At 43.5% G+C, this 26920-nt stretch overlaps 1 protein-coding gene across 1 annotated transcript in view; it reads left to right on the plus strand.

The window, feature by feature from the left end:
* DENND4A (DENN domain containing 4A) overlaps positions 1-26920 on the plus strand; it is an 811018-nt gene that overhangs the window by 493897 nt on the left and 290201 nt on the right. Inside the window, exons 16-17 of the mRNA XM_085644632.1 lie at positions 17494-17594; positions 20023-20241. Of these exons, the coding sequence (XP_085500758.1) occupies positions 17494-17594; positions 20023-20241 (320 nt within the window). The remainder of the gene's footprint in view (positions 1-17493; positions 17595-20022; positions 20242-26920) is intronic.

Consider the following 26920-nt stretch of genomic DNA (forward strand, 5'->3'; position numbering starts at 1 on the left):
AGTTAATTGGAATCATTATAATAAATAAATGCATTTGATTTGAACCATGAAAAAGGAGAGCGCTCTTGAATTTCACACAGCATGAGGGGCAGGGCACACTGCGGCTCCACTGGGGTGCATTTGAAAGAGGCTGCACCTGGCAGAACCAATTCTCTCTGGATCGGTCAGTCACAGGTATGTTTCACCACACCCCCAGCTTCAGTCGTCTCAGGTCAGCTTCCGCTCTGCGCTCGATATGAATTACACTGCTGGGGAGGCTGTAATACATTGTAGTTTTTGACACTCAGAGTTTAATATTGGCGCAGTGCTGTTCTTTACAGCCCTGCGAGCTCCGCAGGAGGCAGCACTTTGATTAAGTGCCAGTCTTGGCAGCAGACTGAGCTCTTGCAATAAAGGTGAGATTAAGCATTGTTTTCTACAGCTGCACCGTGGGTATTTTTCAGTATATTACCGTTCTTATTAATCATCCCGGCCTTCCACTGGGGGAAACATGTCTGAACAAGCAAAGATAGCTAAAAAAAAATAACGTTTTACAGAGAACCCACACGCTGCTGCCTCGGCAGAAAAACACAGAGTCTGCTGGGATCCCCCTGTCCTCCCCGTGACACTGTGTGCCTCTGCGCTCCGTGCCTGCTTCACAGCTGTCGCGAAAACTTCTCTTATCTGCTTGTTAAATAAACAAGCAGATAAGAAAAGTCTTCACGACAGCCGTGAAGCAGGCAATGGTGTCCGGAGGGGCCGTCCAAAAAATGGACAGGGCGGCAACCAAAAACTCTCCTTTCCAATAGGAAGCCAGCGTTTACCATAAACGCTGACGCTACCCAATGGAAATAAGGGGCGGGGCTTAGAGTCCCTTTTAGAAATGTTTGCTATACAATATCTCTCGCAGGCGAGGAGCGCATGCGCGCTCCAACACCAGGCAAGACTTTAAAAAGTATGGTAAATCCTCCTATAGCCATTTTTTTTTTTTGCAATTTTATATAGCGCAAACTTGACCTGAATCGGGTATCGGAGCGCTTTACATAGCACTAATTACGTTACATGAGGACACACATTAATTTTTGTTAGGCACAGGGAGATTAAGTGATTTGCCCAGAATCACAGGATGTTCAGCGTCCTTGCCGAGACTCTAACCCAGTTCCCGCGATTCGAGGTCGACCGCCCTAGCTGTTAGACCAACTCCTCTCCCCATGGATTCAATGACCCAGGAAAATAAATGTGTATTTTATTTTTCAATGTTGATCATGGATTGTTATCCACGTTATGCTAATAATAATGCAATTTGACAAATCTTCAACAAACTTTCTAAAGAAAAAATGTCATCCGCCTCAGCTTGTTCCTGGAAAGTTTTGGGGTGATCAGTCATGCGGGGGTGGAGAAAGATAGGAGATCTCAAAACACAGTTTCCTCATGCAGTTTCAATTGAAAATTTGGAACAGCGCTGATGTCACATGTGGCAGAAAACTAGGTCTTTACCTGTGCGTTTTGTGATTTGGTGTAAATCTGTTCAGTATGGTGAAATTAAGGTTCAAAATGTATAGATATGTGGATGGTTGGACGCGTAGGCGGGCCTTCACAAAAAAAAGTTTTGATTTGCCTAGTGGTCCCTTTCTAGGTCTCGCCTGGCGAACGCAGCGCGAAGTGCTGCTGTCGCCAGCGAGATCTATTGTTGCTGACTTGCCTCGGAAGGGGGACAGGAGATGGGCACGCGCATGGTCTCGGCGGATTTGAGTTGGTGTACGCGCTTACAGCCACGCGGCGTGCACATCTCCTGTCCCCCTTCCCTCGCAAGCCAGCATGCAGTTTCACTTTCGTCCTCACCAGCCTCCTGTAATTTTTTTTTTTAAATGCGCTCGCGCGTTCCAATCGCGGCGCGCTTTAAATATACAACATGCAATTTATCTGAAAGCTTCCATGTCAATTGCAAGCAAAACAAAGCCGTGGCTGGTAACACGCTATCCTTTAAACTGCAATTGATTTAATTACAAGTGAGAGAATCACGCACGAAGGGAAAAAAAATGCGTGCAAATACTGAAACGCAGCATACTCACATTATAGTGCACCATACCACCCCCTGAGCTGCCAGATGCCACCTCGGCTACTACCGCTTGCGCCACCGCGCTCGTATGTTCAGTGTTTGTTGCCACTCATCGCCTCAGCTATCGCTTTGCCAGCGTTCGCGCATGCGTAAGCCACTGCCTCACTCACACCTGCGGCTCTAAAGAGAAGGCGGAGGAGTAAATTGACAAACTAGACCACATACTACTAAATAGCCAAACAGGTGTGACGGCCATATTGGATGTAGCTTTACTTGCTCCGTGATTAGCTACCCAAGTGACCTTGCGGACGTGTCCCGTTTATAGGAGTTTGTCAACTAATGCTCCATCTTGGCCACTGAGCTCCCATAAAAGCAACTGGAGAGAATTGTGATTAAGAGAAAACGAGTGGACTAAGAGGATCCGGGTTCTTCACTGACAGTCACTATCAATTGTGCAAGCAGACGTGGCTGGTAACACGCTACCCTTTAAACTGCAATTAATTTAATTACAAGTGAGAGAATGACGCACGAAGGGAAAAAAACGAAAAACGCGTGCAAATACTGAAACGCAGCATATAACTTTATAGTGCGCCATACCACCCCCTGAGCTGCCAGCCCCCACAACACTTTTCACCCTGGACTCTACGTTTAAATAGCCGCAAGTGTTTCCAGGCAAGGCGGCAGCTACATGTAATTAAATAACTGCTCTGGTGGCTCCTTTTTTCCATCATCTCGGACTCTGCATTTTTTTTCCTTTGCCAAGCGATCAGCGGAGCTCCTTTCAAGGAAGGCGGGGGGGCTTCAACTTCATTTAATCTCCCCGTCCTGTACCCCAAAATCAATTCCAGCCGGAGTATCGTAAGATGGCAGCAGCCATGTCGAGCTGTATGTGTGGAGGGCGGCAGCTACATGCTACAAGTGACTTAGTAATTAAATAGGAGCATTTCTTTTCAGCATGAATTTAAATGTTTTCCATCTTGGTTGGTACTTTTGTGAGCTCAGTGATTATGTACAAAATGGTATGTCTGAGCTGCTTTGTATGTGTTCTGAGGAATGCTATCTTTTACCTTCTGCAGTGTTTATGTTCACGAGGACTTCTAAGAAACATTGGCATCTCTGCAACTTCATGTCCAAATGTAGCTCCGGGGAGTTTGTATATAATTTCTTTTTTTTGTGCAGTTTTTTATAGCGCGAAATCGACCCCAAAATACTGGGGTGCTTTACATGAGGGATAGTTACATTACACAAGGACACATTCATTTTTGGTAGGCACGTGGAGATTAAGTGATTTGCCCAGAATCACAGAAGCATTTGCAATGTAATGTGTCTCGTATTACTGAAAGTTTGAGCTATTGGTGTTGCTAATAATAGTTCCATTATTGTTAGCAACGCCAATAGCTCAAACTTTTAGTAATGCGAGACCTATTGCATTGCAAATGCTTGTTTCCTATCATCCGTCTTTTTCCTTCGGGAACCAAACGCTCCTGCAGGAGCTCATGCTCTGACTGGCTGGCCACAGCTTGAACAAATACATTGCGCCCGCCATTACAGGACTCAGCATCCGTTTCCTAAAAATAAAAATTAATTAAAAAAATAAGGTATAAGGGATCATGGTGGGGGGGGAGGGTACCCGGACCCTTGTACCTTTTTTTGAAGGCGGGGGCGCGTCCCATAGCTTTTCCTTCTGAGGTCAAATGTTATTAAAAAGGGGTGGGGTTGGGACACTGTGATTCTCTGATAGCCATTGCTGGCCCCTAAACTCCTGTGGGAGTCCCACTGAAGCCTACACACACACACCTGGACTCCCACAAGATCTGGATAGCAATTTCAACAAGCATTTGCTATGCAAGAGGTCTCGCATTTACACGAGTCTGAGCTATGGGCATTGTAAATGACAATGCCTTTTATTTATGTTTTGGTTTTTAAAACACAAATAAAAGGTATTGTCATTTACAATGCCAATAGCTTAATCTCGCGTAAATGTGAGACGTATTGCATTGCAAATACTTGTGCAAATGTTTGTTTTAAGGAGGCAAAAAAACCCAAAAAAAACTAAAACAAGCGCGATATCCCTGAAGTGGGCGCCATGCTCAGTATTAAAGCTTTACAAAATAAAAAATAAACAGAGCTCTGTGTCCCTGAAGCTGGCGCCGCGCTCATCAAAGTTTTCTAAAAATAAAAAGGAAACTGAGCCCGGTGTCCCTCAAGCGGACGCCGCGTTCAGCATACAATTTAGAGCGCATAGCGCTGTATTAGAAAATCGGCCACCATTGTCCCCAACACTTTAAATAAACAAAATAGTGCTCACCCCTTTATAATGCAGACCGTGTAGCAATCCAAGTAAAAGGTCCAGTCCTTATGGGCAATGACAAATGGAGACAAGGCGGTACCAAGGCGGGACTAACAAGCCAATTTCCGAATCAGAAGCCAGCATTTAGGAAGGACACTGACACAAGCTAATGACAAATATGAAGAGTGGGCGGGGCTTCCACTGCATACCCTAATACAGCATGCCTCGCAGAGTGAGCAGCGCATGCGCTCTGCCACTAGGCTCGACCTAAAAGGAGGTTGGGGTTGGCCAGAGGCAGGAGTTTGGGCTGCATACCCTTTGGCAAGCCACATCTCGCACGCAGCCGAAGGCCGTGCGTGGTGGGAGGTTGTCCATCAGTAGTAGGTTGGGCTTAAGGCATGGTCAAACGCCAGGACCTGCAGCCAACTCCATTCTGCACACGGTCGAAGGCTGTGCATGACAAGAGGTTGGCCGGTGGCAGGGATTTGGGCGAAGGGCATGTGGACAATCCCACTCTGGCTACAGGCGACAGGGGGTTGGCATAGTTGAGTATGTAATAAAATCTTAATTCACGTAAAAAAAAAACCCACCTAGAAATGCCCTGAAAAATAAAAAAAAGTTACAGTGGGGTTATAGATAGGTGTAAATATCAGTTAAAATGTTACATTTTAAACTAAAAAAAAACTACTGAAATTCACTAGTTATACTTAACTCCAGTAACTATACCTTGTGCCCTCACCATACACTGCTTCTTACCTCCCATATTACAACACTCAGGGCATGTTCTGTGACATCAATGGTAACATCACTGATGACAACTGGAATGACGTAATTGACGACATTACTCTGCCTGGCAAGGGCGCCAGTGGTATTGGTTTAGTACAGACTTAGCTAACAGGCAGTGGAGCGCACTGTGATAAAGGCCCCATACAGTAAAAGCAGTGCACCTAAAGCTACTTCAATTTACATTTAATTGCAATGCAAGTCTTGCCACTGTTTACATTGCCACTGCTGCAATGTGCATTTAATATTTGTTAAATCTTTCGTAATGCTCTTGTGTTTTTTTCCCAAATATCAGGACATCCTTAGGTTGGAAGAAACTTCTATAATTGTCATTGTCTGAATTATGTTTTTCAGCATTCCTTTGCTGCCTTTATTGGCAGAAACATAAATGCTAACACAAACATAGTCTATATCCAAAGGAGCTCTGTGCTTCCTACCTGCTATGAGTGTGGCAATACTAAGCAATTAGGCAGAGTAATCCCTTTGACTGTGCATCAGATCTGGGTGGCGTCTTGGCAGATTCAGCAGCAGAGCTTTGGCTAGAGGGAGGCTTTGTGAAACTGGCTCAGCTTATACAGAGGTCTCTGTCTGAGAAAGCTGCTTCAGCGACATTTGGACTCATTCAGTTTTAGCACAATGTATTGAGATTTTTTTCATGGATGGTAATGAAATATATATCATGTACCATTAGGCTATATTTCAGGTGCAGGTTGGACACCTCTTGTGAAATGCAGACACATGGCAGATACTAAACTATTATGTGAAATATATATATATATATATATATATATATATATATATACATATATATATATATATATATATATATATATATATATATATATATATATATAATATTAAGATAATTGACAACATAAACTGGGATAACTCTTTTCTTCTTGTCACCTTGGACATTACCAGTCTGTACACAAGTATCCACCACGGCCAGGGAGAAATAGCCGTAAAATCCTTTCTGAAAACAAGATCATTAAAATACACAGAACACAGTGAAATGATCTTACAATTTCTGTCATTTTGTCTGAACAACAACATCTTCACCTTCGGTGAACAATTGTACATCCAGAAACAAGGTACTGCGATGGGCACGTGCTTCGCCCCCAGCTACGCGAATCTTTTCGTGGGCTGGTGGGAGAAGCACGTGGCCTGGGCAGGGATCAATGAAGCATGGGCACAGAAGATAGGAATCTGGACCCGCTTCATTGATGATATATTTTTCACATGGACAGGTAATAGACAGGAATTAGAGGAATACCTCGAAAGTTTGAACAAAAATGATAACAATCTCCACTTCACAGGAACCATCAGTGAAAGGGAAGTACCATATTTAGACCTCCTGGTATATGCAGATAATGGTACACTGAAGACAAGACTATTCCGCAAACCAACTGCAGGAAATGCAACTTTGCACTTCACCAGCCAGCATCCACGCTGTCTGGTGAAAAGTATACCGTATGGGGAATGTCTTAGTCTAAAAAGGAACAACACTACAAAAGAAAATTACAAAAAAGCCACTGGAGAAGCCGTGGAAAGTTTCAAACAGAGAGGGTACCCTCAGCATAATCTTAAGGCAGCAACAGATAGGGCAGAAACACGGAAAAGAGAAGATCTTCTAAGAAAGCCCCTAAAAGTAAAAAATGATGGCACCATTAGACTTATTTTAACCTTTTCCTCAGATTCTGGTGAAATTCGTAAAATTCTTAAGAAACATTGGGGTATGCTTCAGGCAGACATAACCATTGGCCAAAAAGTTCCAAAACAACCCAGCATAACCTATAGGAAGAATGTTTCTTTAAAGGACATGCTAGTACACGGTTATTTTTCTAAAAAGGATACATGCCATCATAACATCAAAGGCTACTATCCTTGCCTAAAATGTAAGGCATGTAAGAATAGCACAGTTACAAAAACTTATCTGATTCCTGGTAATGAGCAACCGAAAAACATTACTGAACTACTGAACTGCAATTCAGACTTCACAGTTTATTGTTTGATGTGTCCGTGCAACCTTCGATACGTGGGGAGCACAATACACCAAACAAAGAAGAGAATTCTAGAGCACATGCGTGCAATAACTAAAATTGATAACAATTATCCTGTGGCCAGGCACTTTGCCGAAAAACACAAAAGTAACAGTAATCTCTTAAAATTCTTCTGCCTAGATCGAGTCCCACCCCTTAGAAGAGGTGGTGACAGGATAAGAACTCTTAGACAGTTTGAATCAAAATACATCATAGAGCTTCGTACTCTGGCGCCGAATGGATTAAACTGTGAGGAAGAAATGTGGATACATGTTGGCTAAAATATCAACAAACAGGAATCGAAAAATTGCTATAAATAATTGTGATATAACAAAATGCAATAATATCTCATAAGGAAAATTGAGGATGAAGAAGGTAAAAAAGTAAAAAAATAGAAATATCTATGGTGAAGAAGTGAGGAAGAATGAAATTATTATAAGGAAAGAATCATAATTGCATGTGTTGTGGTAAAAACAGAGGATCTTAAATGAATTGATGGCAATACTGTTGAGAAAAACTTATACATTTCAATATATTTTTATGAAAGCTCTTCCCTCCCAAGAAATTTATATTTTGTAAAGGATCTGATTGTTTTTAATTGTTAAAGTGTCTAACCCATAGGATGATTGACAGGAATTGTGACTTTGCAATGATGTATGCCCATTCAGGGCCAGATCTCACGGATTAAATGCAATATGTCCTTAGCCCATTTGGGTGTAACATCATGGAGGAGGGCTATTCGAATTGCCTAAAGAACAGCTATGAAAAACATGAATGAAATGTTCACTGTAATTATACTTGCACATATATGTTTTTTGCTCATTCAGGGCGTAAATTTGTGAGGAAAGGGTATTCCAATGAACTTAGGAATAATCCTGCCAAAAAATTGAAAACAACATGTTTGTTAGTTATGTATGTGCATATTGGTAGAACTCAGATATAGGAATATAGCATCTCCTTACTAGTTCAAAATGGCAGCTATTTAGACCTGCTTTGAAAGAGTTCTCTGAATGTTGCAGTCCTCTTTCTACTTCAATCTGAGATGACGTGGGTTAAACAATGCTTATTTATCCGGTGCAAACATTGCGTGCATTGACATTGACAAAGGCCAGCATGGCCGAAACGCGTTTGTCTGCCCTTGGAGCGGAATAAAAGAATTTGAAAAGATTATCGAAGTGTGTGCGCCACGTTTTATGTCCCTGACAAAGAAACGCTTGGAGAAAAAAAAAAAATATATATATATATATATATATATATATATAACGAAGATTTCCCTGCACCTCCACAGAAATGGCGAACAGAGACGGCAGACCAGTCGAATGAGGTTAGATGGCATTTATTATTCTCTCAACCTCGAACCTGATGCGTTTCGGGCTACAGTTGCCCTTGCTCACAAGTCAGCTTGAAGCACTCTCGTCATTATTTTTAAATGCTCAACAGTGATAGGAGTGACCACATCACATGGTGCATAGACATAAAAGGTGGAACAAATTACTTCACAACACTGGTAATGCGAAAAGTCTGTTTTCTTCACAAATGTTAAAACATTACTGCTTAAATGCTTGTGAATTAACAATTATGTTACAATATACGACCAAATAGAAAAATTAGTACTAAAAAATCATTTTAAAAGCTTAATACTAAAAGCTAATAAATATGTTTAATAAATAAAGTTTCGTTCCATAAAAAGTTATTTATATAATAAAAAACATATTTGACCCTCAAGGTATGTTAAAATTGTTTAGCCCTTAGGTATATAAATATATAACCATAATGCAACAATTTAAGAGGATAGATCAGTATTCATATATATATATATATATATATATATATATATATATATATATATATATATATATATATATTCACTGAAAAAACCATAGGTTTCACACATGTTATAGTTAGCTGTACATTTCACTCGTAAAAAACCAATGAAATTCCCCCGTTATAGTTAGTGCAGGCAACTATAACTCACGCGACCGCAATCCTCTGCTGATGCTAATACTGTATTTAGACACTTATTTGCCCATGTCTTCTTCCATTAAATTTTAGCTATGCATATATTACAAATATTTTTTTTTCATAAAGACACATATGTCATCAGCAGAAGATTGCGGTCGCGTGAGTTATAGTTGCCTGCACTAACTATAACGGGGGAATTTCATTGTTTTTTTACGAGTGAAATGTACAGCTAACTATAACATGTGTGAAACCTATGGTTTTTTCAGTGAATTTGCGAGGTTTTTTAAATGCTAATTCCTAACTATAACGTGTGTGAAACCTATGGTTTTTTCAGTGAATTTGTACGGTTTTTTAAATGCTAAGTTACTTTACGCCATTCGTGGCGTTGCGCGCCCAGTTAACGCAGTTCGTTCCGTGCGCGCACGGTGCGCTTCGCGCACCGTGCGCGCACAGTGAGCACGCGGTGTGCTTCGCGTACCGCGCGCCCACTTTACGCAGTTAGTGCCGTGCAAGCACGGTGGTCACGCGGTGCGCTGCGCGCACCGCGTACCCACATTATGCGGGATGGGCCATGTACGCACGATGCGCTTCGCGCACCGTGCGCACATGGGGGACATATTATGCGCATCTTTTTGAAATGTATTCTTTGTTAATTTTATAGCTGTTATATGCCATGCACAAATGGTGCCCTTCGGGCACCATTTGCACACGGGGTGGCACCGTGCGCACATGGGGGACATATTATGCGCATCTTTTTGAAATGTATTCTTTGTTAATTTGCTAGCTGTAATATATCATGCACAAATGGTGCCCTTCGGGCACCATTTGCACACGGGGTGGGGAGAATGTGGATCATTTTTTTAAAATAAATTTTTACCGTACGCGTACGGTAAGCGTAATCGGCGAATTTCCGAAAAAAAAAAATTTATTTTTTTTTTTGGGGCTTGAGGGTTGTTTGGGGACCCCTATATCAATGCTGGGTGGTTAGGATGTGACGAAGCTGCCTCTTTAGCCATTTTTTGGCTTCGTTTTTGCTGCCCAACTCAGAGAGCGAGAGAGAAAATGGCGGCCGCCGCTTCCTGGTTTCGACCGATTCGAATGTTTACTAAGATCTAAGAGCCAATCAGAATCGCGCTCGCGCACGCCACCGTACGCGTACGGTAAGCGCACCGTAAGCGCACCGTAAGCTGGCTCAGATATATATATTGATTTAAAGGCTATTTTCTCAGAATCTACTGAACAGATTTACACCAACCCTACAAAAGGCACTTCCTTGACCTGAGGACTAGCTCTCTGCCAAATTTCAAGTAATTCTGTTCAGCCGTTCGGGCTGTAGCTGTGTCTAAAGGTCCTATGCAAAAATGCATGGGAAAAACGCGTTTTCGGACCCCCCTTTTATCTCAGCCCCTGCTTGACGAATCCCCCCGAGACTTTTAGGGTAGGAGCGGAGTGTAGCGCCCCACCTATTTTGAAAAATTCGCGAGGATTCGTCGACCGGCGCCAAAGTTATTCAAAATAGAATGTTGCGGATTTCCTATGGAAACGTGGTCCTAACTATAACTACCTACTGGCGACCGCCAGTAGGTAATATATATATATATATATATATATATATATATATATATATATATATATATATTCACTGAAAAAACCATGGGTTTCACACACGTTATAGTTAGGAATTAGCATTTAAAAAACCTTGCAAATTCACTGAAAAAACCATGGGTTTCACACACGTTATAGTTAGGAATTAGCATTTAAAAAACCTTAGAAATTCACTGAAAAAACCATAGGTTTCACACACGTTATAGTTAGGAATTAGCATTTAAAAAACCTTAGAAATTCAGTGAAAAAACCATAGGTTTCACACATGTTATAGTTAGCTGGACATTTTACTCGTAAAAAACCAATGAAATTGCCCCGTTATAGTTAGTTCAGCTAACTATAACTCGCGCGCCCGCAATGCACTGCTGATGACGTCACATATTACATCACTCATGACATGGTCAGTGACATCACTCATGACATCACTGATGACATCTCAAATGACATCACTGATGACATCACTGATGACATCATCCAGTGAATGTGTGTTTTTCTGAAACATATTTTTAATTTAATTTTCTTATCTTTTATAAAGACTATGCTTAAATTTTTAAAATCCTTAAATATTTTTTTTATATATATTTTTTAAAATAAACATGTAAAATTTATTTCCAGTTTTTTTTTTTATTTTTTTTATTTTTTTTTATAGTACGCGTACCGTAAGCTCACGGTAAGCGTACGGTTTACGCAACGCCCGTAATCTATCTACGCTGCTTGCGTATAGTTACGTACTTTGCGTAGCCGCGCGTACTGCGCGTGGGACGCGTGCGCGCTTACGCAACACGCGTACGTTACGCGGAAGTGCCGGGGAGTGACTGTTATGCGCATGCGCGCAAGCGCGTGTCTTTTTTACGCGCACGCGTACTTTTTGCCGTAAGCGTACCGTAAGCATACCGTAAGCGTACGGTAGGTCATGTGATCTTGAAACACAACTTTTGATTGGTTGAAACTACTTTCAGTTCTAGAACTCTCCTACACCACACCCATTCCCCTCATTTCTGCTTGTGATCCCTTGGGAGAAGGAGCTGGTTTGTCTTTGGGATACGATGGCAGAACAGCAGAGCTCTTCTGAGAGTGAGGCTAGCACCAGCAGCACTGTCTTGAGGCAGAGAGCGAGGAAAGTAAAGCCTTCTTATGTTTGGGATTATTTTACTTTTCCAGAAGGCCAGCAAAAGGTGAATGCACCCTTAGTTACTTGCAAGCTGTGTAAGCGTGTACTTTCTAGAGGTAATCCTAACAGGAAGTATTCCTTTGGGAATCACACCATGAAGAGACACCTCCAGGAAGTACACAGAAGGACACATGGTCATCTTTTTGGAGGTAACTCTTCAGAAAGACGAGCCAGTACATCCACAGCAGCTCAGCCTGGACCATCACCTGCAGGGCAGACTCCTTCTTCTGCAGGTCAGGTGAGCCCTTCATCTGTGGGGGGAGAATCTCCTTTTGCTGGCCCTCTGGAAATTAACCCTCGGTTTGCGAGGGTTGAAGTACGGTGCGCCACTTGTCACGATCTAATTACTTATAGGGAGACCAGTGTTTCCCTGGTGAACAGTAAAATAGATCAGCACACTTGTCGTACCGTCTAATATTCCCAATCTTTCTTTCCTCTGTCCCTGCATGAACACAACGGTTCTTTTAAGAGCCAACCTTATCTTTCATCTTTTTTTTACATATGTTTTTAAAAACTTTTTTTTATTTTTTTTTACCGTACGCGTACGGTAAGCGTACCTTTTTTTTATTTTTTAAAAAAAACACTAAAAATCATTTATCACATTACAAGGTCCTTGAGAGACTACAATTATTATTATTGACTTACCATACTCACTCAAAAAAATATTTATTCATTTGTTTTTTTAAAAAATAGTTTTTAAAATGGTTGTAGTTTCCAAAACTTTTCTATATCGATCTGAAAAAAAAGAAAAAAGTATTAATATTTTTAAACCATTTTATAATACAGTACACATATTTACATTGCTACACTCCAGCAAGGGCAACCAGCCTTAGTGATGCTGAATGTATTTGCATTACAGACTTAAACCTGAAAACCCCACTCGCTTCTAATTACTGTGCATGACTATACATGGCAAGCACATGGGTGTGTGCTAAGCCTCTGCTTCTTCCCCCAAAAATTCGCTCCTCTTTTCCATCTACTGCAACTGTGAAATCACCAGAGCAAGACGCAATAAATCTCTGCCTATAATTCTTCTATGCACACAGAGTCATGTTTTCACATTAGTGCCAAAACGAAATTTCTTTGCCAATTTGAAAGCACACTTACTGCTCTTTTTTTTTCGGGCCAAGTGAAAATCTCTTTTTACAATTTGAAATCACTTTTACAGACTGACACATTCTGAAACCTTTTTTTTAAATTTATTTAAATGCACATGTCCAAGCTGTTTTTTTTTCAGAGCACCACCGTGTGTATTCTCTGTGACTGCCTACACTCCAGCAGGGGCAACCAGCCTTACTGATGCTGAATGTATTTGCATTACAGACTTAAACCTGAAAACCCCACTCGCTTCTAATTACTGTGCATGACTATACATGGCAAGCACATGGGTGTGTGCTAAGCCTCTGCTTCTTCCCCCAAAAATTCGCTCCCCCTTTCCATCTACTGCAACTGTGAAATCACCAGAGCAAGACGCAATAAATCTCTGCCTATAATTCTTCTATGCACACAGAGTCATGTTTTCACATTAGTGCCAAAACGAAATTTCTTTGCCAATTTGAAAGCACACTTACTGCTCTTTTTTTTTCGGGCCAAGTGAAAATCTCTTTTTACAATTTGAAATCACTTTTACAGACTGACACATTCTGAAACCTTTTTTTTAAATTTATTTAAATGCACATGTCCAAGCTGTTTTTTTTTCAGACCACCACCGTGTGTATTCTCTGTGACTGCCTACACTCCAGCAGGGGCAACCAGCCTTAGTGATGCTGAATGTATTTGCATTACAGACTTAAACCTGAAAACCCCACTCGCTTCTAATTACTGTGCATGACTATACATGGCAAGCACATGGGTGTGTGCTAAGCCTCTGCTTCTTCCCCCAAAAATTCGCTCCCCCTTTCCATCTACTGCAACTGTGAAATCACCAGAGCAAGACGCAATAAATCTCTGCCTATAATTCTTCTATGCACACAGAGTCATGTTTTCACATTAGTGCCAAAACGAAATTTATTTGCCAATTTGAAAGCACACTTACTGCTCTTTTTTTTTCGGGCCAAGTGAAAATCTCTTTTTACAATTTGAAATCACTTTTACAGACTGACACATTCTGAAACATTTTTTTTAAATTTATTTAAATGCACATGTCCAAGCTGTTTTTTTTTCAGACCACCACCGTGTGTATTCTCTGTGACTGCCTACACTCCAGCAGGGGCAACCAGCCTTAGTGATGCTGAATGTATTTGCATTACAGACTTAAACCTGAAAACCCCACTCGCTTCTAATTACTGTGCATGACTATACATGGCAAGCACATGGGTGTGTGCTAAGCCTCTGCTTCTTCCCCCAAAAATTCGCTCCCCCTTTCCATCTACTGCAACTGTGAAATCACCAGAGCAAGACGCAATAAATCTCTGCCTATAATTCTTCTATGCACACAGAGTCATGTTTTCACATTAGTCCCAAAACGAAATTTCTTTGCCAATTTGAAAGCACACTTACTGCTCTTTTTTTTTCGGGCCAAGTGAAAATCTCTTTTTACAATTTGAAATCACTTTTACAGACTGACACATTCTGAAACCTTTTTTTTAAATTTATTTAAATGCACATGTCCAAGCTGTTTTTTTTTCAGAGCACCACCGTGTGTATTCTCTGTGACTGCCTACACTCCAGCAGGGGCAACCAGCCTTACTGATGCTGAATGTATTTGCATTACAGACTTAAACCTGAAAACCCCACTCGCTTCTAATTACTGTGCATGACTATACATGGCAAGCACATGGGTGTGTGCTAAGCCTCTGCTTCTTCCCCCAAAAATTCGCTCCCCCTTTCCATCTACTGCAACTGTGAAATCACCAGAGCAAGACGCAATAAATCTCTGCCTATAATTCTTCTATGCACACAGAGTCATGTTTTCACATTAGTGCCAAAACGAAATTTCTTTGCCAATTTGAAAGCACACTTAATGCTCTTTTTTTTTCGGGCCAAGTGAAAATCACTTTTACAGACTGACACATTATGAAACCACCATGTGTAACTACAACAAAAACAATTCCCATTTCTATTATTCATTTCTTAAGTTACCACATACATCCCCTCTCAAACTGTAAACTCACCTTTAAAATTAGTTAGTTGTGAAAGAAATGTGACACTCAAACAGCAGATTATCAGAGCCAGGATCTCTGTTGTGTTCACCTCTCTCCTCTCAGCAGAACCAGATAATGGCAAACTTTCCCTCTATTTTTCCACACATATACATGTAAGTTTCAAATCTCAGTGCTTCCCCCTTTTTTTCAAATGTAATGACACATTTCTATTGGTTGAAAACCAACCCTTTTCCAAAAGTACCCTTCCCCCAACTTGACTTCTGCCTAGTACCCTTCCCCCAACTTGACTTCTGCCTGCTACCATAGCAACAGCTCATGGAACACTGCTGTGTGCAGTTAGGTCAGAAGTTCGACACACAATGTTTCAATTCCACAGAGCAAGAGTGCTTGACTTTTCAAACCTAACAGCAAATCCATAGTACTGTTCTCTGGTTACACATTTTTTTGTACCAATACAAAACATGCTTCTATTAATTTTCACATACAGCCTAGTTTTTTTTCTAGAATGGTATGAAACAGCCAATCAGTTCTTTTTGTTTTGTAAAAAATATGTATGCCTCCATTTCCAAACTGTCTTTCTTTTCATATTGCCATTCTACTGAAAGACACCTCCTGAGTGCATCCAGTTCTCCTTTGAAGATGTTCACAGTGTGGATTGTAGGGCACAGCTATGTCTTCTGGAGTGAAAAGTTTGCAGAGAAAACAGATATGGTGAGAGACCTTGCTTTGCCAAATGTAGACATTAAATGGATTGGTCAGAGAGGGTTAAAGTGGCACCAATTGATGCCATTGGTGAAATCCTTCATTCAAATCCAACACCCTGACCTCATAATAGTGCACTGTGGTGGCAATGACCTAGGCACTTTGACTGGGGTAGGTCTGGAAATGCTTATGAAGGACACCTTTGCACAACTGTTTACACTTTTCCCTAAAACTGCCTTTGTGTTTTCCAACATATGCCAAAGGCAAAAATGGAACTGGTCCAATCATTTCTGTCCACAGATTGACAAAGCAAGAAAGCACGTCAACAAATCTGTTTCTGCTTTCCTCCGTGACTATGGTATGGGTGCCATTTACCACAACAACTTGCGTTACGACATGCAAGACATTTATAGAGGAGATGGTGTGCACTTCAATGATGAAGGGAACAGAGTCTTCCTCTTGAACCTTAGACTCTGCATCGGTACTTACTTGTAGGTACCACTAAAAAAATGACTCCATAAACACAACAGCTCTTTTTAGAGCTCCCTAATTTCTAAATTCTTAAATCTGATTTTCATTTATTTATTTTTTTTTTTTTTACCGTACGCTTACCGTAAGCTCACCGTACGCGTACCCCGTGATTTTTTTTAAAATCAATAAATGTTTTTTTTGTACTTTTCTGTCCTTCTTTGACCCCCTTACAATTGTTAGGGGGTCTGTAACTCTCCTCATTGCCCCCTTTCCTTGTTTTCACTCTTTTTTTTCAGAGTGAAATACACAAAATGGCGGCCGCCGCTTCCTGGTTTCGGCCGATTCGAATGTTTACTAAGATCTAAGAGCCAATCAGAATCGCGCTCGCGCACGCCACCGTACGCTTACCGTAAGCGTACGGTAAGCGTACCGTAAGCGGGCTCAGATATATATATTGATTTAAAGGCTATTTTCTCAGAATCTACTGAACAGATTTACACCAAACCTACAAAAGGCACTTCCTTGACCTAGGGACTACCTCTCTGCCAAATTTTGAGTAATTCTGTTCAGCCGTTCGGGCTGTAGCTCGTTCTAAAGGTCCTATGGAAAAATGCATGGGAAAAACGCGTTTTGGGACCCCCCTTTTATCTCAGCCCCCGCTTGACGGATCCCCCCGAGACTTTCAGGGTAGGAGCGGAGCGTAGCGCCCCACCTATTTTGAGAAATTCGCGAGGATTCGTCGACCGGCGCCAAAGTTATTCAAAATAGAATGTTGAGGTTTTCCTATGGAAACGTGGTCCTAACTATAACTACCTACTGGCGACCGCCAGTAGGTAATATATATATATATATATATATATATATATATATATGAATGAGAGAGAAAGAGAGAGAATGAATAAAGAAATAATTTTCTTTTACTTAGAAATTATTTCGGTTTGAATTAGTCATGCCTGTGTTTTGACTGTGCATACACATTAAAACAACTATCACTTCCTCCACAGCAGCTGATCAAATGTTGCCCTACTGGCAAAAGAGGTGCGGAGCATCCTGTGGGATGCAAATGGAAACTATCCATTTTCAACTGGTTTGTCTTGTGGCACTTGAATAATTTGAGTTATTGCTGCCTAAATAAGCAATGTACTGATTGTATTGACTTTAGAAGCATGGTACATTGATCTGCGATGCTAGGACTCAAACATGTGACATGCATGTTAAACACCAACCTGCTGGACTGAAGGAAGTTACTGTTTGCACATGACTTAATTGATTCATTTCTCAGAGCTTAAAGGGACTTTCACAAGTAATGTTATATTTTCGTTTTAAAGAACAGAAGACCGAAAGCATGTCTCATGGAAGACACTGCCAAAGAAGCCATGCAAGAATCTCATGAACACTTTGCACAACTTGTACCAGCAGCTTGCAGAGTGTGAGTATGAATCTTAGAAGTGTTGTGTTTTTCTGCTATGAAGAAAAGGTAGATGTTTGTCCAAGCAATGAGCCAGTAAATGTTTGGTGATAGGGAAGTTACGTTTGTCATGCTCTCTAAATAAGAGATACACTTGATTGCATTGTTCCTACAAATGCCACTGCCTATTGTGTTAATGGGTTGTATATTTTACAAATTTATTTTCACCAGCCTTCTGATGTTCCTGGTCTACAAATTCTGCTGTAGCATGTGGGTCTTCATACTCTTCCCTCCCCTGCCTCATAGCATGTGATGATCGAAAAGCTATAAACCAACTGTAGACCGAGGAGTTCCGAGTTTTTTTACCTCTTTATAACCTAGTCAACATTGTGTGTTCCTCAGTTAGATCTTTATTGTTGAATCTATAATTGACTGTTAATTGATGGTAATCGAGTTTAAATGCTACTTGTATAAACAAACCCTTAAGTGCTTGGCATGTTTCTGCATACAGTTCTGGTCACGTATCCTCAACATCTTTGGTATGACGAGGTTAATATTTATTTGGTAATAATTAAAAAATCTTAGAATACTGAATTACAACTTAAAAGAATCATGTCATTGACATGCAGTGTAACTTAAGTAAATCCTAAAATGAAAGACTACAATATAAAACTAGCTTCTGACTCTTCTAGTGTCATGACAAATAAGTAAGATCCTCAATAATAGTGGCCTGGAAAATAGCCTGGATTTTACCCACCCCGGAGTTGCTGACACAAAAGGCATCAGTAACTCCGATGGTGGGGAAAATCCAGGTCATTGCGCGCTTTAGTTGATATCACCTTAACAATAATGAATTACTGGGGACTCTGTAATGCCTCCTAGAATTCCTTATTCCCTTCAGATTTTCATGCATGAAAATAAACACATATCAGCTGGTGTGCCTGGCCCTTTTAGAATTAAGAGACCACTTTTAACGAGGGGGTGAGCGGAACGCCCTCTCTCATGTCTGATGGCCATTCTCCATCGACTTGTTTAAGTTGTCTTCATTTGACACACGTTAATGCACTACAGCTTAATCTGGTCAATAATTATGTGGCTAAACCCTCTGGTCCATTTACTCTATATAAAGTCTCTTTCTTCACAGTCCCAAGGGTTTTTGTGTATCACAAAATAACACGGTCACCTCTGTACCTCTTTAGTTCCTAATAAATATGGTAAGCTATCCTAGGGGTGAACAGGGTTTTCTTGTATGAATTGAACAAAGATACTGTACCGTACAACCTACAAAGCGCGGTTGAAACAAAAGTTGTATTCGATTAGGATTGTATCCTTTTGTAGCCTGTGTAGCATTGTATGTAAGCCCAGTATACCAGACTGAACTGCAAGTTGCTGTTTGCTCCTTATATATAAGTTGTCAGTCAATTATACTTGTTTTATGTTTTGATTTCCCTGTAGATGTGTATTAAAATCTTTGAAACTTTGAGTAATAAATAAAAGATGAGGAGGGCTAATGAAACGGATATTATCTGGACGTTCTGGTATTGGTTATCTAAAAAATAACCTTAATCTCTTACTTAAAGTGTCTTTGACATAAGTTTCTACATCAAATGTGAATGCTCCAGTTTTTAACATTTCTGTGTCATGTAAGAAGATTTGTTTTTGTTTTAGAGAATGGTTATCTTACCTTCTTAAATCATCAAAGGACCTAGATAATGGGCATATGAATTTTCTTACACTGCACTTTGCTTTATCATATTTTGCAACCAAGAAGCATGCTCAATTTGACTTTTGCTCTCATGGTGCTCTTTTATGCAGTAAAATATGCCTCGATGTAAATATTGAAGTAATAACTATGTTCACTCGTCTTTTCAAAGTTGTCTTCATTTATACCCAATTAGACCTATTCACAATAAAATGGTCTTCCAAATCAAGACTTCACATTAACAGGTTTTCAAAAGCAAACACTTAAACGTTATTTCCCCACAAGTGAAATTCCAAATCATGTCTAGACTATTTGACAGGTTTCTCAATTTACCTTTGGTTAGTTTGACAATTTGTAACTCCTAATCTAACTGGGAGAGAGAAGAGGTATTGATGTCAACCTTTTCATGTCACAAACTTCATACTCTTGCCCAAGGCTTGCAAACTTTGGAAAAACCTACATATTTGAATACAGTTGTGACTGCCCCTAGTAGCATTAGTCTTTGAATAATGGGAGTAACAAATGACCTGTGGTGGCAATATTTGTAGGGAAGTAGAAGAAAAAGAGGGATCCTGTGGAGTCTACCTCTGCTGCTCTCCAATGTCACTTCAACTACAATGACATATTAAAACATTTATCTAAAGCCTGCTAATACGGTATCACAATTCAGAGACTGTTATTGCAGAGTCCTGTTTGATGTTGTATATCAGTTCATAACTTGAAAAAGCATATTTCTTCCTCCCCCAGTGCAGCACAGACCGAGTGAAGATGCCCTTATGGGTCTGGCAATGAATGACAGCGACTCCAACTCTGGGAAGAAGTTGCATTTGTTGGATTTGGAGATCCAAGAGGCATTCCTGTGCTTCATGGCCTCTTTGCTGAAGGGTTACAGGTCGTACCTCCGTCCGATCACTCAAGCCCCATCTGAGACTGCCACAGATGCTAGTTCGCTGTTTGAACTTCAGGGTAATGGCATGAACCTGTTTCATTGTGTGTGTGGGGAAAGGAGAGTAGGAGTGTCTTACAATGGTCTGGTGGAAGGTTCAAATGAACGTGCTCTCATGATACCATATTTTTCATATGCCGCACCTTTAGTTTTTTTTTCTTTTAGTCAATAAGCTGGTGCCACTTCATTTATGTTGTCCTTGGGTACTGTTGAGAAATGTAGCTGTTCCTGATAATGAATTAGCCAAACAACCACCATGACGTGGCGGGAAAAACACACATGTAGAAATGTATTTGTGATTGTTGAAAAATGAAAGAGATGTCCACCTTTGACTAACAGTGTTATGTTAAAGTGACATTGCCTTCGATATAGGGGTACAGAAGCAATATGCTATGGAGATTTTCTTATTCAATACAGAAAAACAAAGCTTCAACAGCGGACTGTTGGTTCTGCACCTCAAGCAAGTTTCCTTAATTCAAAAAAGTCCTGGCATCAGCCGTTACGTGATGCCTCTGTGTCCCAGATCCTGAAAATGCAGCTGCAAGTGGGTGTGCGCCAGGCAATGAAGTCCAAGATACGCTTGTTGTAATGAAAAAGTCTTTATTTCAGATCAGATTTTCCTATACGGTAATAGAACATTCAGCTCATGACCGGTCATCCAGACGGACTCGTTTGCCATCAATCAATCAAACATTTGTAGAGCGCACTACATACCCGTGAGGGTCTCAAGGCGCTACTTATCGAACAGCCAGGTCTTGAGTAGCCTCCTGAAGGTCAGCAGGTCTTGGGTCTGTCGTAGGCTCAGTGGGAGGGTGTTTCAGGTCTTGGCGGCGAGGTGGGAGAAGGATGTCCCGCCGGTGGTCGTTCTTTAGATGCGCGGGACGGTGGCGAGTGCAAGGTCGGCGGAGCGGAGCCGGCGGTTGGGAATGTAGAAGGAAAGTCGTCTGTTGAGGTAGGCTGGGCCGGTCTCGTGGAGTGCCTTGTGTGCATGGATGAGGAGCTTGAAGGATATCCTCTTGTTGACGGGGAGCCAGTGCAGGTTTCTCAGGTGGGGGGTGATGTGGCGTGGTACGTCGAGGCTCAGTCGTGCCGAGGCGTTTTGGACACGTTGCAGTCGTTTGAAGAGCTTGGTTGGGGCTCCCGCGTGGAGGGTGTTTCCGTAGTCGTGTCTGCTGCTGACGAGGGCCTGGGTGACTGTTCTTCTTGTATCTGTTGGGATCCACCTGTAGATCTTGCGGAGCATGCGGAGGGTGTTGAAGCAGGAGGTTGAGAAGGCGTTGACTTGCTTAGTCATGGAGAGCGTTGAGTCGAGGATGATTCCCAGGTTGCGTGCGTGGTCGGTGGTTGTTGGGGCTGCTCCCAGTGCCAGGAGTCGTCCCAGGCTGAAGGGTTGGAGCCGAGGATGAGGACCTCCGTTTTGTCCGTGTTCAGCTTCAGTCGGCTGATCTTCATCCAGTCAGTGACGGCCTTCATTCCTTCGTGGAAGTTGGCTTTGGCGGTGATGGGGTCCTTGGTGAGGGAGAGTGTCATCGGCGTAGGATATTATGTTGAGGTCGTGCTGTCGGGCGATGTGTGCGAGCGGGGCCATGTAAATGTTGAACAGTGTCGGGCTGAGGGAAGATCCCTGGGCTATGCCGCAGATTATCTTGGAGGCTTTGTATCGGAATGGGGGGAGGCGGACGCACTGGGTTCTGCCGGAGAGGAAGGAGGTGGTCCATTCCAGAGTCTTGTCTCGTATCCCTACGGCGTGGAGGCGTGCGCGTAGTGTGCGTGGCAGACGGTGTCAAAGGCGGCGGAGAGGTCCCGGAGGATGAGGGCTGCGGTCTCACCGTTGTCCAGCAGGGTCCTGATGTCGGTGGCGGCGATGAGGGCGGTCTCGGTGCTGTGGTTGCTGCGGAACCCTGACTGGGAGGGGTCCAGGATTCTATTTTCTTCGAGGTATCAGGTTAGCTGTCTGTTGGCGATCTTCTCGATGACCCTGGCCGGGAACGGAAGCAGAGAGATGGGCCAGAAGTTCTTGAGGTCTCTAGGGTCTGCCTTGGGTTTTTTGAGTAGGGCGTTGATCTCGGCGTGTTTCCAGCTCTCTGCGAAGGTCGCGGTCTCGAGGGAGAGATTGATGACGTTGCGCAGTTGGGGTGCGATGGAGCTGCTGGCTTTGTTTAAGATGTGGTGTGGGAATGGGTATGACGGGGAGCCGGAGTGGATTGTGCTCATTGTCTTGATAGTGTCATCGATGCTCACGCTGGCCCAGGCTAGCAGGGGGTCGTGGTAGATGGTGTGCGGAGAGTCTGTTGTGTTGCAACTGTTGGGGCTGTCTGGGTGTTGAAGCTATCGTGAATGTCTGCTATCTTGCGGTGGAAAAAAGTGGCGAGAGAGTCGCACAGGGCTTGCGACGGCGGGATGTCGTTGGTTTTGGAGCTGGGGTTGGAGAGTTCCTTCATGATGTTGAAGAGCTCCTTGCTATTGTGTGCGTTGTTGTCGAGGCGGTCTTTGAAGGAGGTCCTCTTGGCAGTCCTGATGAGGTGATGGTGGTTGCGGGTGGCATCCTTGTGGTCTGCGTGGCTGTTCGGAGTCTGTTCGCTGTGCCATTTCTTCTCTAGTTTCCAGGAGGTTAGCTTGGAGGCTAGGAGTGCTGGGGTGAACCAGCTGGCCCCCTTGCTGGTGTCTCTGTGGGGGGGTTTCTTCAGTGGTCGAGGGTGTTGGTGCAGTCGTCGATCCAGCATCTGAGGCTGTGGGCAGCGTCGTCGTTGTTGGCGGGTTTTGTGGGTGGGCTGAGAGCAAGGTTTGCGTGTAGTTGGTCTTCGGTGATTTTTCTCCAGCAGCGGCGGGGGATCTGTTGGGTGCGGTGGTTTGTGGTGGGTTACTGGAAGGTGAAGTGGATGCAGCGATGGTCGGTCCAGAGGAGTTCGGTGGTGTGGCTGAAGGAGACGTGGGGGCTTGAGGAAAAGACGGGGTCGAGCGTGTGGCCGGCGGAGTGGGTGGCGTTGTGACGAGTTGCCTCAGTCCGAGGTTGGCGAGGTTATCGATCAGGGTTGTCGAGTTGCTGTTGTCATTGTTCTCAAGGTAAAAGTTCAGGTCTCCGAGGCGGATGTAGTCGGTGGAGGTCAGCTGATGAAGTTGGCGATGGAGTCGCTGAACTGGGGTCGGGGTCCGGGGGGTCTGAAGACGAGGGTGCCTCTGAGGATGTGTTTGGGGTCTGTGTGGATCTGGAAATGCATTTGTTTGGCGGTGCTGAGAGTGTCGTCGGTGCTGGTCGAGACCCTGATGCTGTTCTTGTGGACGATGGCGATTCCTCCTCCAACTCTGTTGGTGCGGTCTCTGCTGGTGATCTTGTAGCTGTCTGGGATGGCTATGGTGATGTCGGGTGCGGAGGAGCCGTTCACCCAAGTCTCTGTCAGGAAGGTGACGTTCGGGGATGATGTGTCGAGCAGGTCCCAGAGCTCGACGGAGTGTTTGCATGCGGACCGGGTGTTCAGTAGGAAGCATCGGAGGTGGTTGAGGTCTGAGGCTGGTGTAGCTGCAGTTCTGGCAGGTGAAGGGACCGTGTGCGTTTCGGGGCAGCCTTGAAGCAGGTGTGGGTCCGTCCGGAGTTGAGAGCGTGCAGTGTGCTGGCATCGTAGTGGCGGCGGTAGTCGTGGCGGGCGCGGGGACCAGGGGTTCTAGCGCAGGTGCGAGGTCCAGCGTGGACGGGCGCAGACGGCTTGCCTTAGGCGCGCCTTTGTCTCGCCAGCGACACGCCCGCTGTGCGCGGCTGCCATATATGGGGAGGTGGGAGGAGCAGCTGGGAGGCAGGGGCAGAGAATGGGCAGGGCGGGGACGCAGCGGCGGGAACGGGAGCGGTGAAAGGAACGGAAGGCAAGGGCACAGAGTCACAGGGATAACGATGGGTACAGAAGGAAAGAAGGGTACAGAATAACGGGGCAACGATGAGAACCGAATGAGAATGGCTCAGAGACACGGGGGTAACGATGGAAACAGAAGGGAAAAAGGGTACAGGAGAAAATACAGGCACAGGGGGAAGACAGACAACAGCAGTCACAGACACCAAAAAACAATATGGGCAATACAATGAATGACACCGACAATAGGACAGACCTGATGCCTACCACTGGCCACCAGGGATGAGGCGCTGGTGGTAGCCTGCGGGTGGGGGAGGGCCTCAACTTTCCTCAGCAGCGGCAGCTGGGGCAGGGTCAGGACGCACGTGCGGTGCTGTGCGGAGGGGGAGCGACCTACCTAACAAGGTCAAGGGTCGCTCTCCTCACCGCGCAGCGGCCGCCATATATGGGGAGGTGGGAGGGAGGAGCAGCTGGGAGGCGGGAGGCAGGGGCAGCGAATGGGCAGTCCGGGGGGTGGGGATGCAGCGGCGGGAACGGGAGCGGCGAAAGGAACGGAAGGCAAGGGCACAGAGTCACGGGGACAACGATGGGTACAGAAGGAAAAGCGGGCACAGAATCACGGGGGTAACGATGGGAGCAGAAGAAAAGAAGGGTACAGAATAACGGGTGCAACGATGGGAACCGAAGGAGAAGGGCACAGAGTCACGGGGGTAATGATGGGAACAGAAGGTAAAAATGGTACAGAAGAAAATACAGGCACAGGGGGAAGACAGACAACAGCAGTCACAGACACCAAAAAACAATAAGGGCAATACAATGAATGACACCGACAATAGAACAGACCTGAGGCCTACCACTGGCCACCAGGGATGAGGCGCAGGTGGTAACCTGCGGGTGGAGGAGGGCCTCAACTTTCCTCAGCAGTCGCAGCTGGGGCAGGGTCAGGACGCACGAGCGGTGCTGTGTGGAGGGGGAGCGACCTACCTAACAAGGTCAAGTGTCGCTTGCCATGCGACGATGATCTTCTCTTCCGGGCTTCACTTAGCCCTGGGAATTCTCATTTGCGTCCAGCGCAATACACTGGAGCATCTACTTTGGACTACCTTTTCATGATTACTTTGACATTTCGCCTCGCTTTACTTAAGCCCTGATGAAGTTCTCCAATAGAGAACGAAACGCGTTGGCTGAGCTGAATGTTCTATTACCGTATAGGAAATACTGATTTGAAATAAACACTCTTTCATTACAACAAGCGTATCTTGGACTTCAATGCCTGCGCACACCCACATACAGCTTGATTTTCTTATTCAGTAGACAATTTCTGATGTGCGAGAAACCTGCACGTACAACCTGTTGTCAACCGTGATGTGAATGTTATGAAGCACTCAGTTAAGGAGTGTAAATGTATGCTTGGCTATCAAGGTGACAAGAACCAGAGGTTCCATCATTATGCTTCCCTTTGAAGTGAATATGTGTATATCATGCTCAGGCTAGAAGACAAAAAGTGATTTATGGCTAGACGACCGCCTGACCAAGAAGCATACAGGGGTTAGACTCTTTCTCCCATGGCTCTCCTTAGTGCAGTGATAAATGCCTAAATGTAAATTTCGCACTAATAGCTATCCTCACCCCCTTCGTATCAAAGGCATATTATTCCATACCCAGTTGTACGGATTACCATAACCTATTAAAACAGTCTACAACAAATACTCATCCAAATCAATTCTTATCTTGAAAAGATTTTCAGTAGCACCTTAACATTGTTCCCTGTGAAGTGACGTTCTAAATTATGTCTACACTCTGATTGGTCTCGCAATTTAGCACTGGTTTATTTCACAAGTCATAATTGACCGAAGAGCTTGCAGAGGTATTGATGTCACCCTTTCAAGTAACTGAGACCCGCCTCACTTTCTCCCTTACTTGCTAAATCTGGAAAAATCCTTTTGATTATTCCATAGTGGGACTTCTCTTTAAATAAAGAATGTAACGCTTTATCACTGGTGGCAATTGTAGGAGACAAAAGAGGCATCGTGTGACAGCGATTGCAGCTCTTCAGTGTCCCTTTCCATGGCTGAATGTACGCAGCACACTAAAACATGAACCTAGTGACTGCTAATGTTGTATTACAGACGTGAGACTTATTGCAGTGTGATGTTTGAAGCATCGCAGTTTTATAAATGGTTTAACCTGGAAGCTGTCGAAAAGGAGCAGAACTGTATGTTTGACTGTCAAGGCGAAGGAACTCAGAGGTGCTGGCTCTATGCCTCCCCATTACCCCTGAAAGGAGGAAGTAGAAGCTGAGCCTGGTCCCATACTTGGGAAAAGGAAAATGTGCAAGCAAAAAAAAACCAGTGATTTTGGGTTAGATGACCTTCTGACACAGGGCTATAAAAGCTAAAAACGTTTGCTTCTTCAATCCCAAGGCATCAAGACATGCATTATCATAGACAAACATCTCCAGCTTCAGTTTTAGACTCAAAACGTTATTTCAGGTGAGCACAAAGGTAAATAGCTGGATTTGCATTAAAATCTGCTGCAAGAGCCCACTCTTCTCCTTCTTCCCACTAGTCGCATGTGAGCTAGTGCTCAGTAACAATTTGTTTTCAACGAGGCGCACGTCCGCTCCACCAGTGCTGTCTTATCCATCATATTATTCTGAGCTAGGTGGATGTCTCATCTAGACAGATCAAGAATATTTTCCAGTGCTGAAAATGAACATGACTACACAGATCCTTTATCATGAGGTAGCACTTCCTTTGTGAGCTGCAGCTCACCCCAGCATTGCTTGTGCAGACGTGGTGCGGTGTCTATTGGAAAGCTCGAAAGAATATCCAGCATAATATGTTTCTACATGGAGACA

Source organism: Triturus cristatus, chromosome 3_1 (genome assembly GCF_964204655.1).
Source record: "Triturus cristatus chromosome 3_1, aTriCri1.1, whole genome shotgun sequence".
In the NCBI taxonomy this organism is placed as follows: Eukaryota; Metazoa; Chordata; class Amphibia; order Caudata; family Salamandridae; genus Triturus; species Triturus cristatus.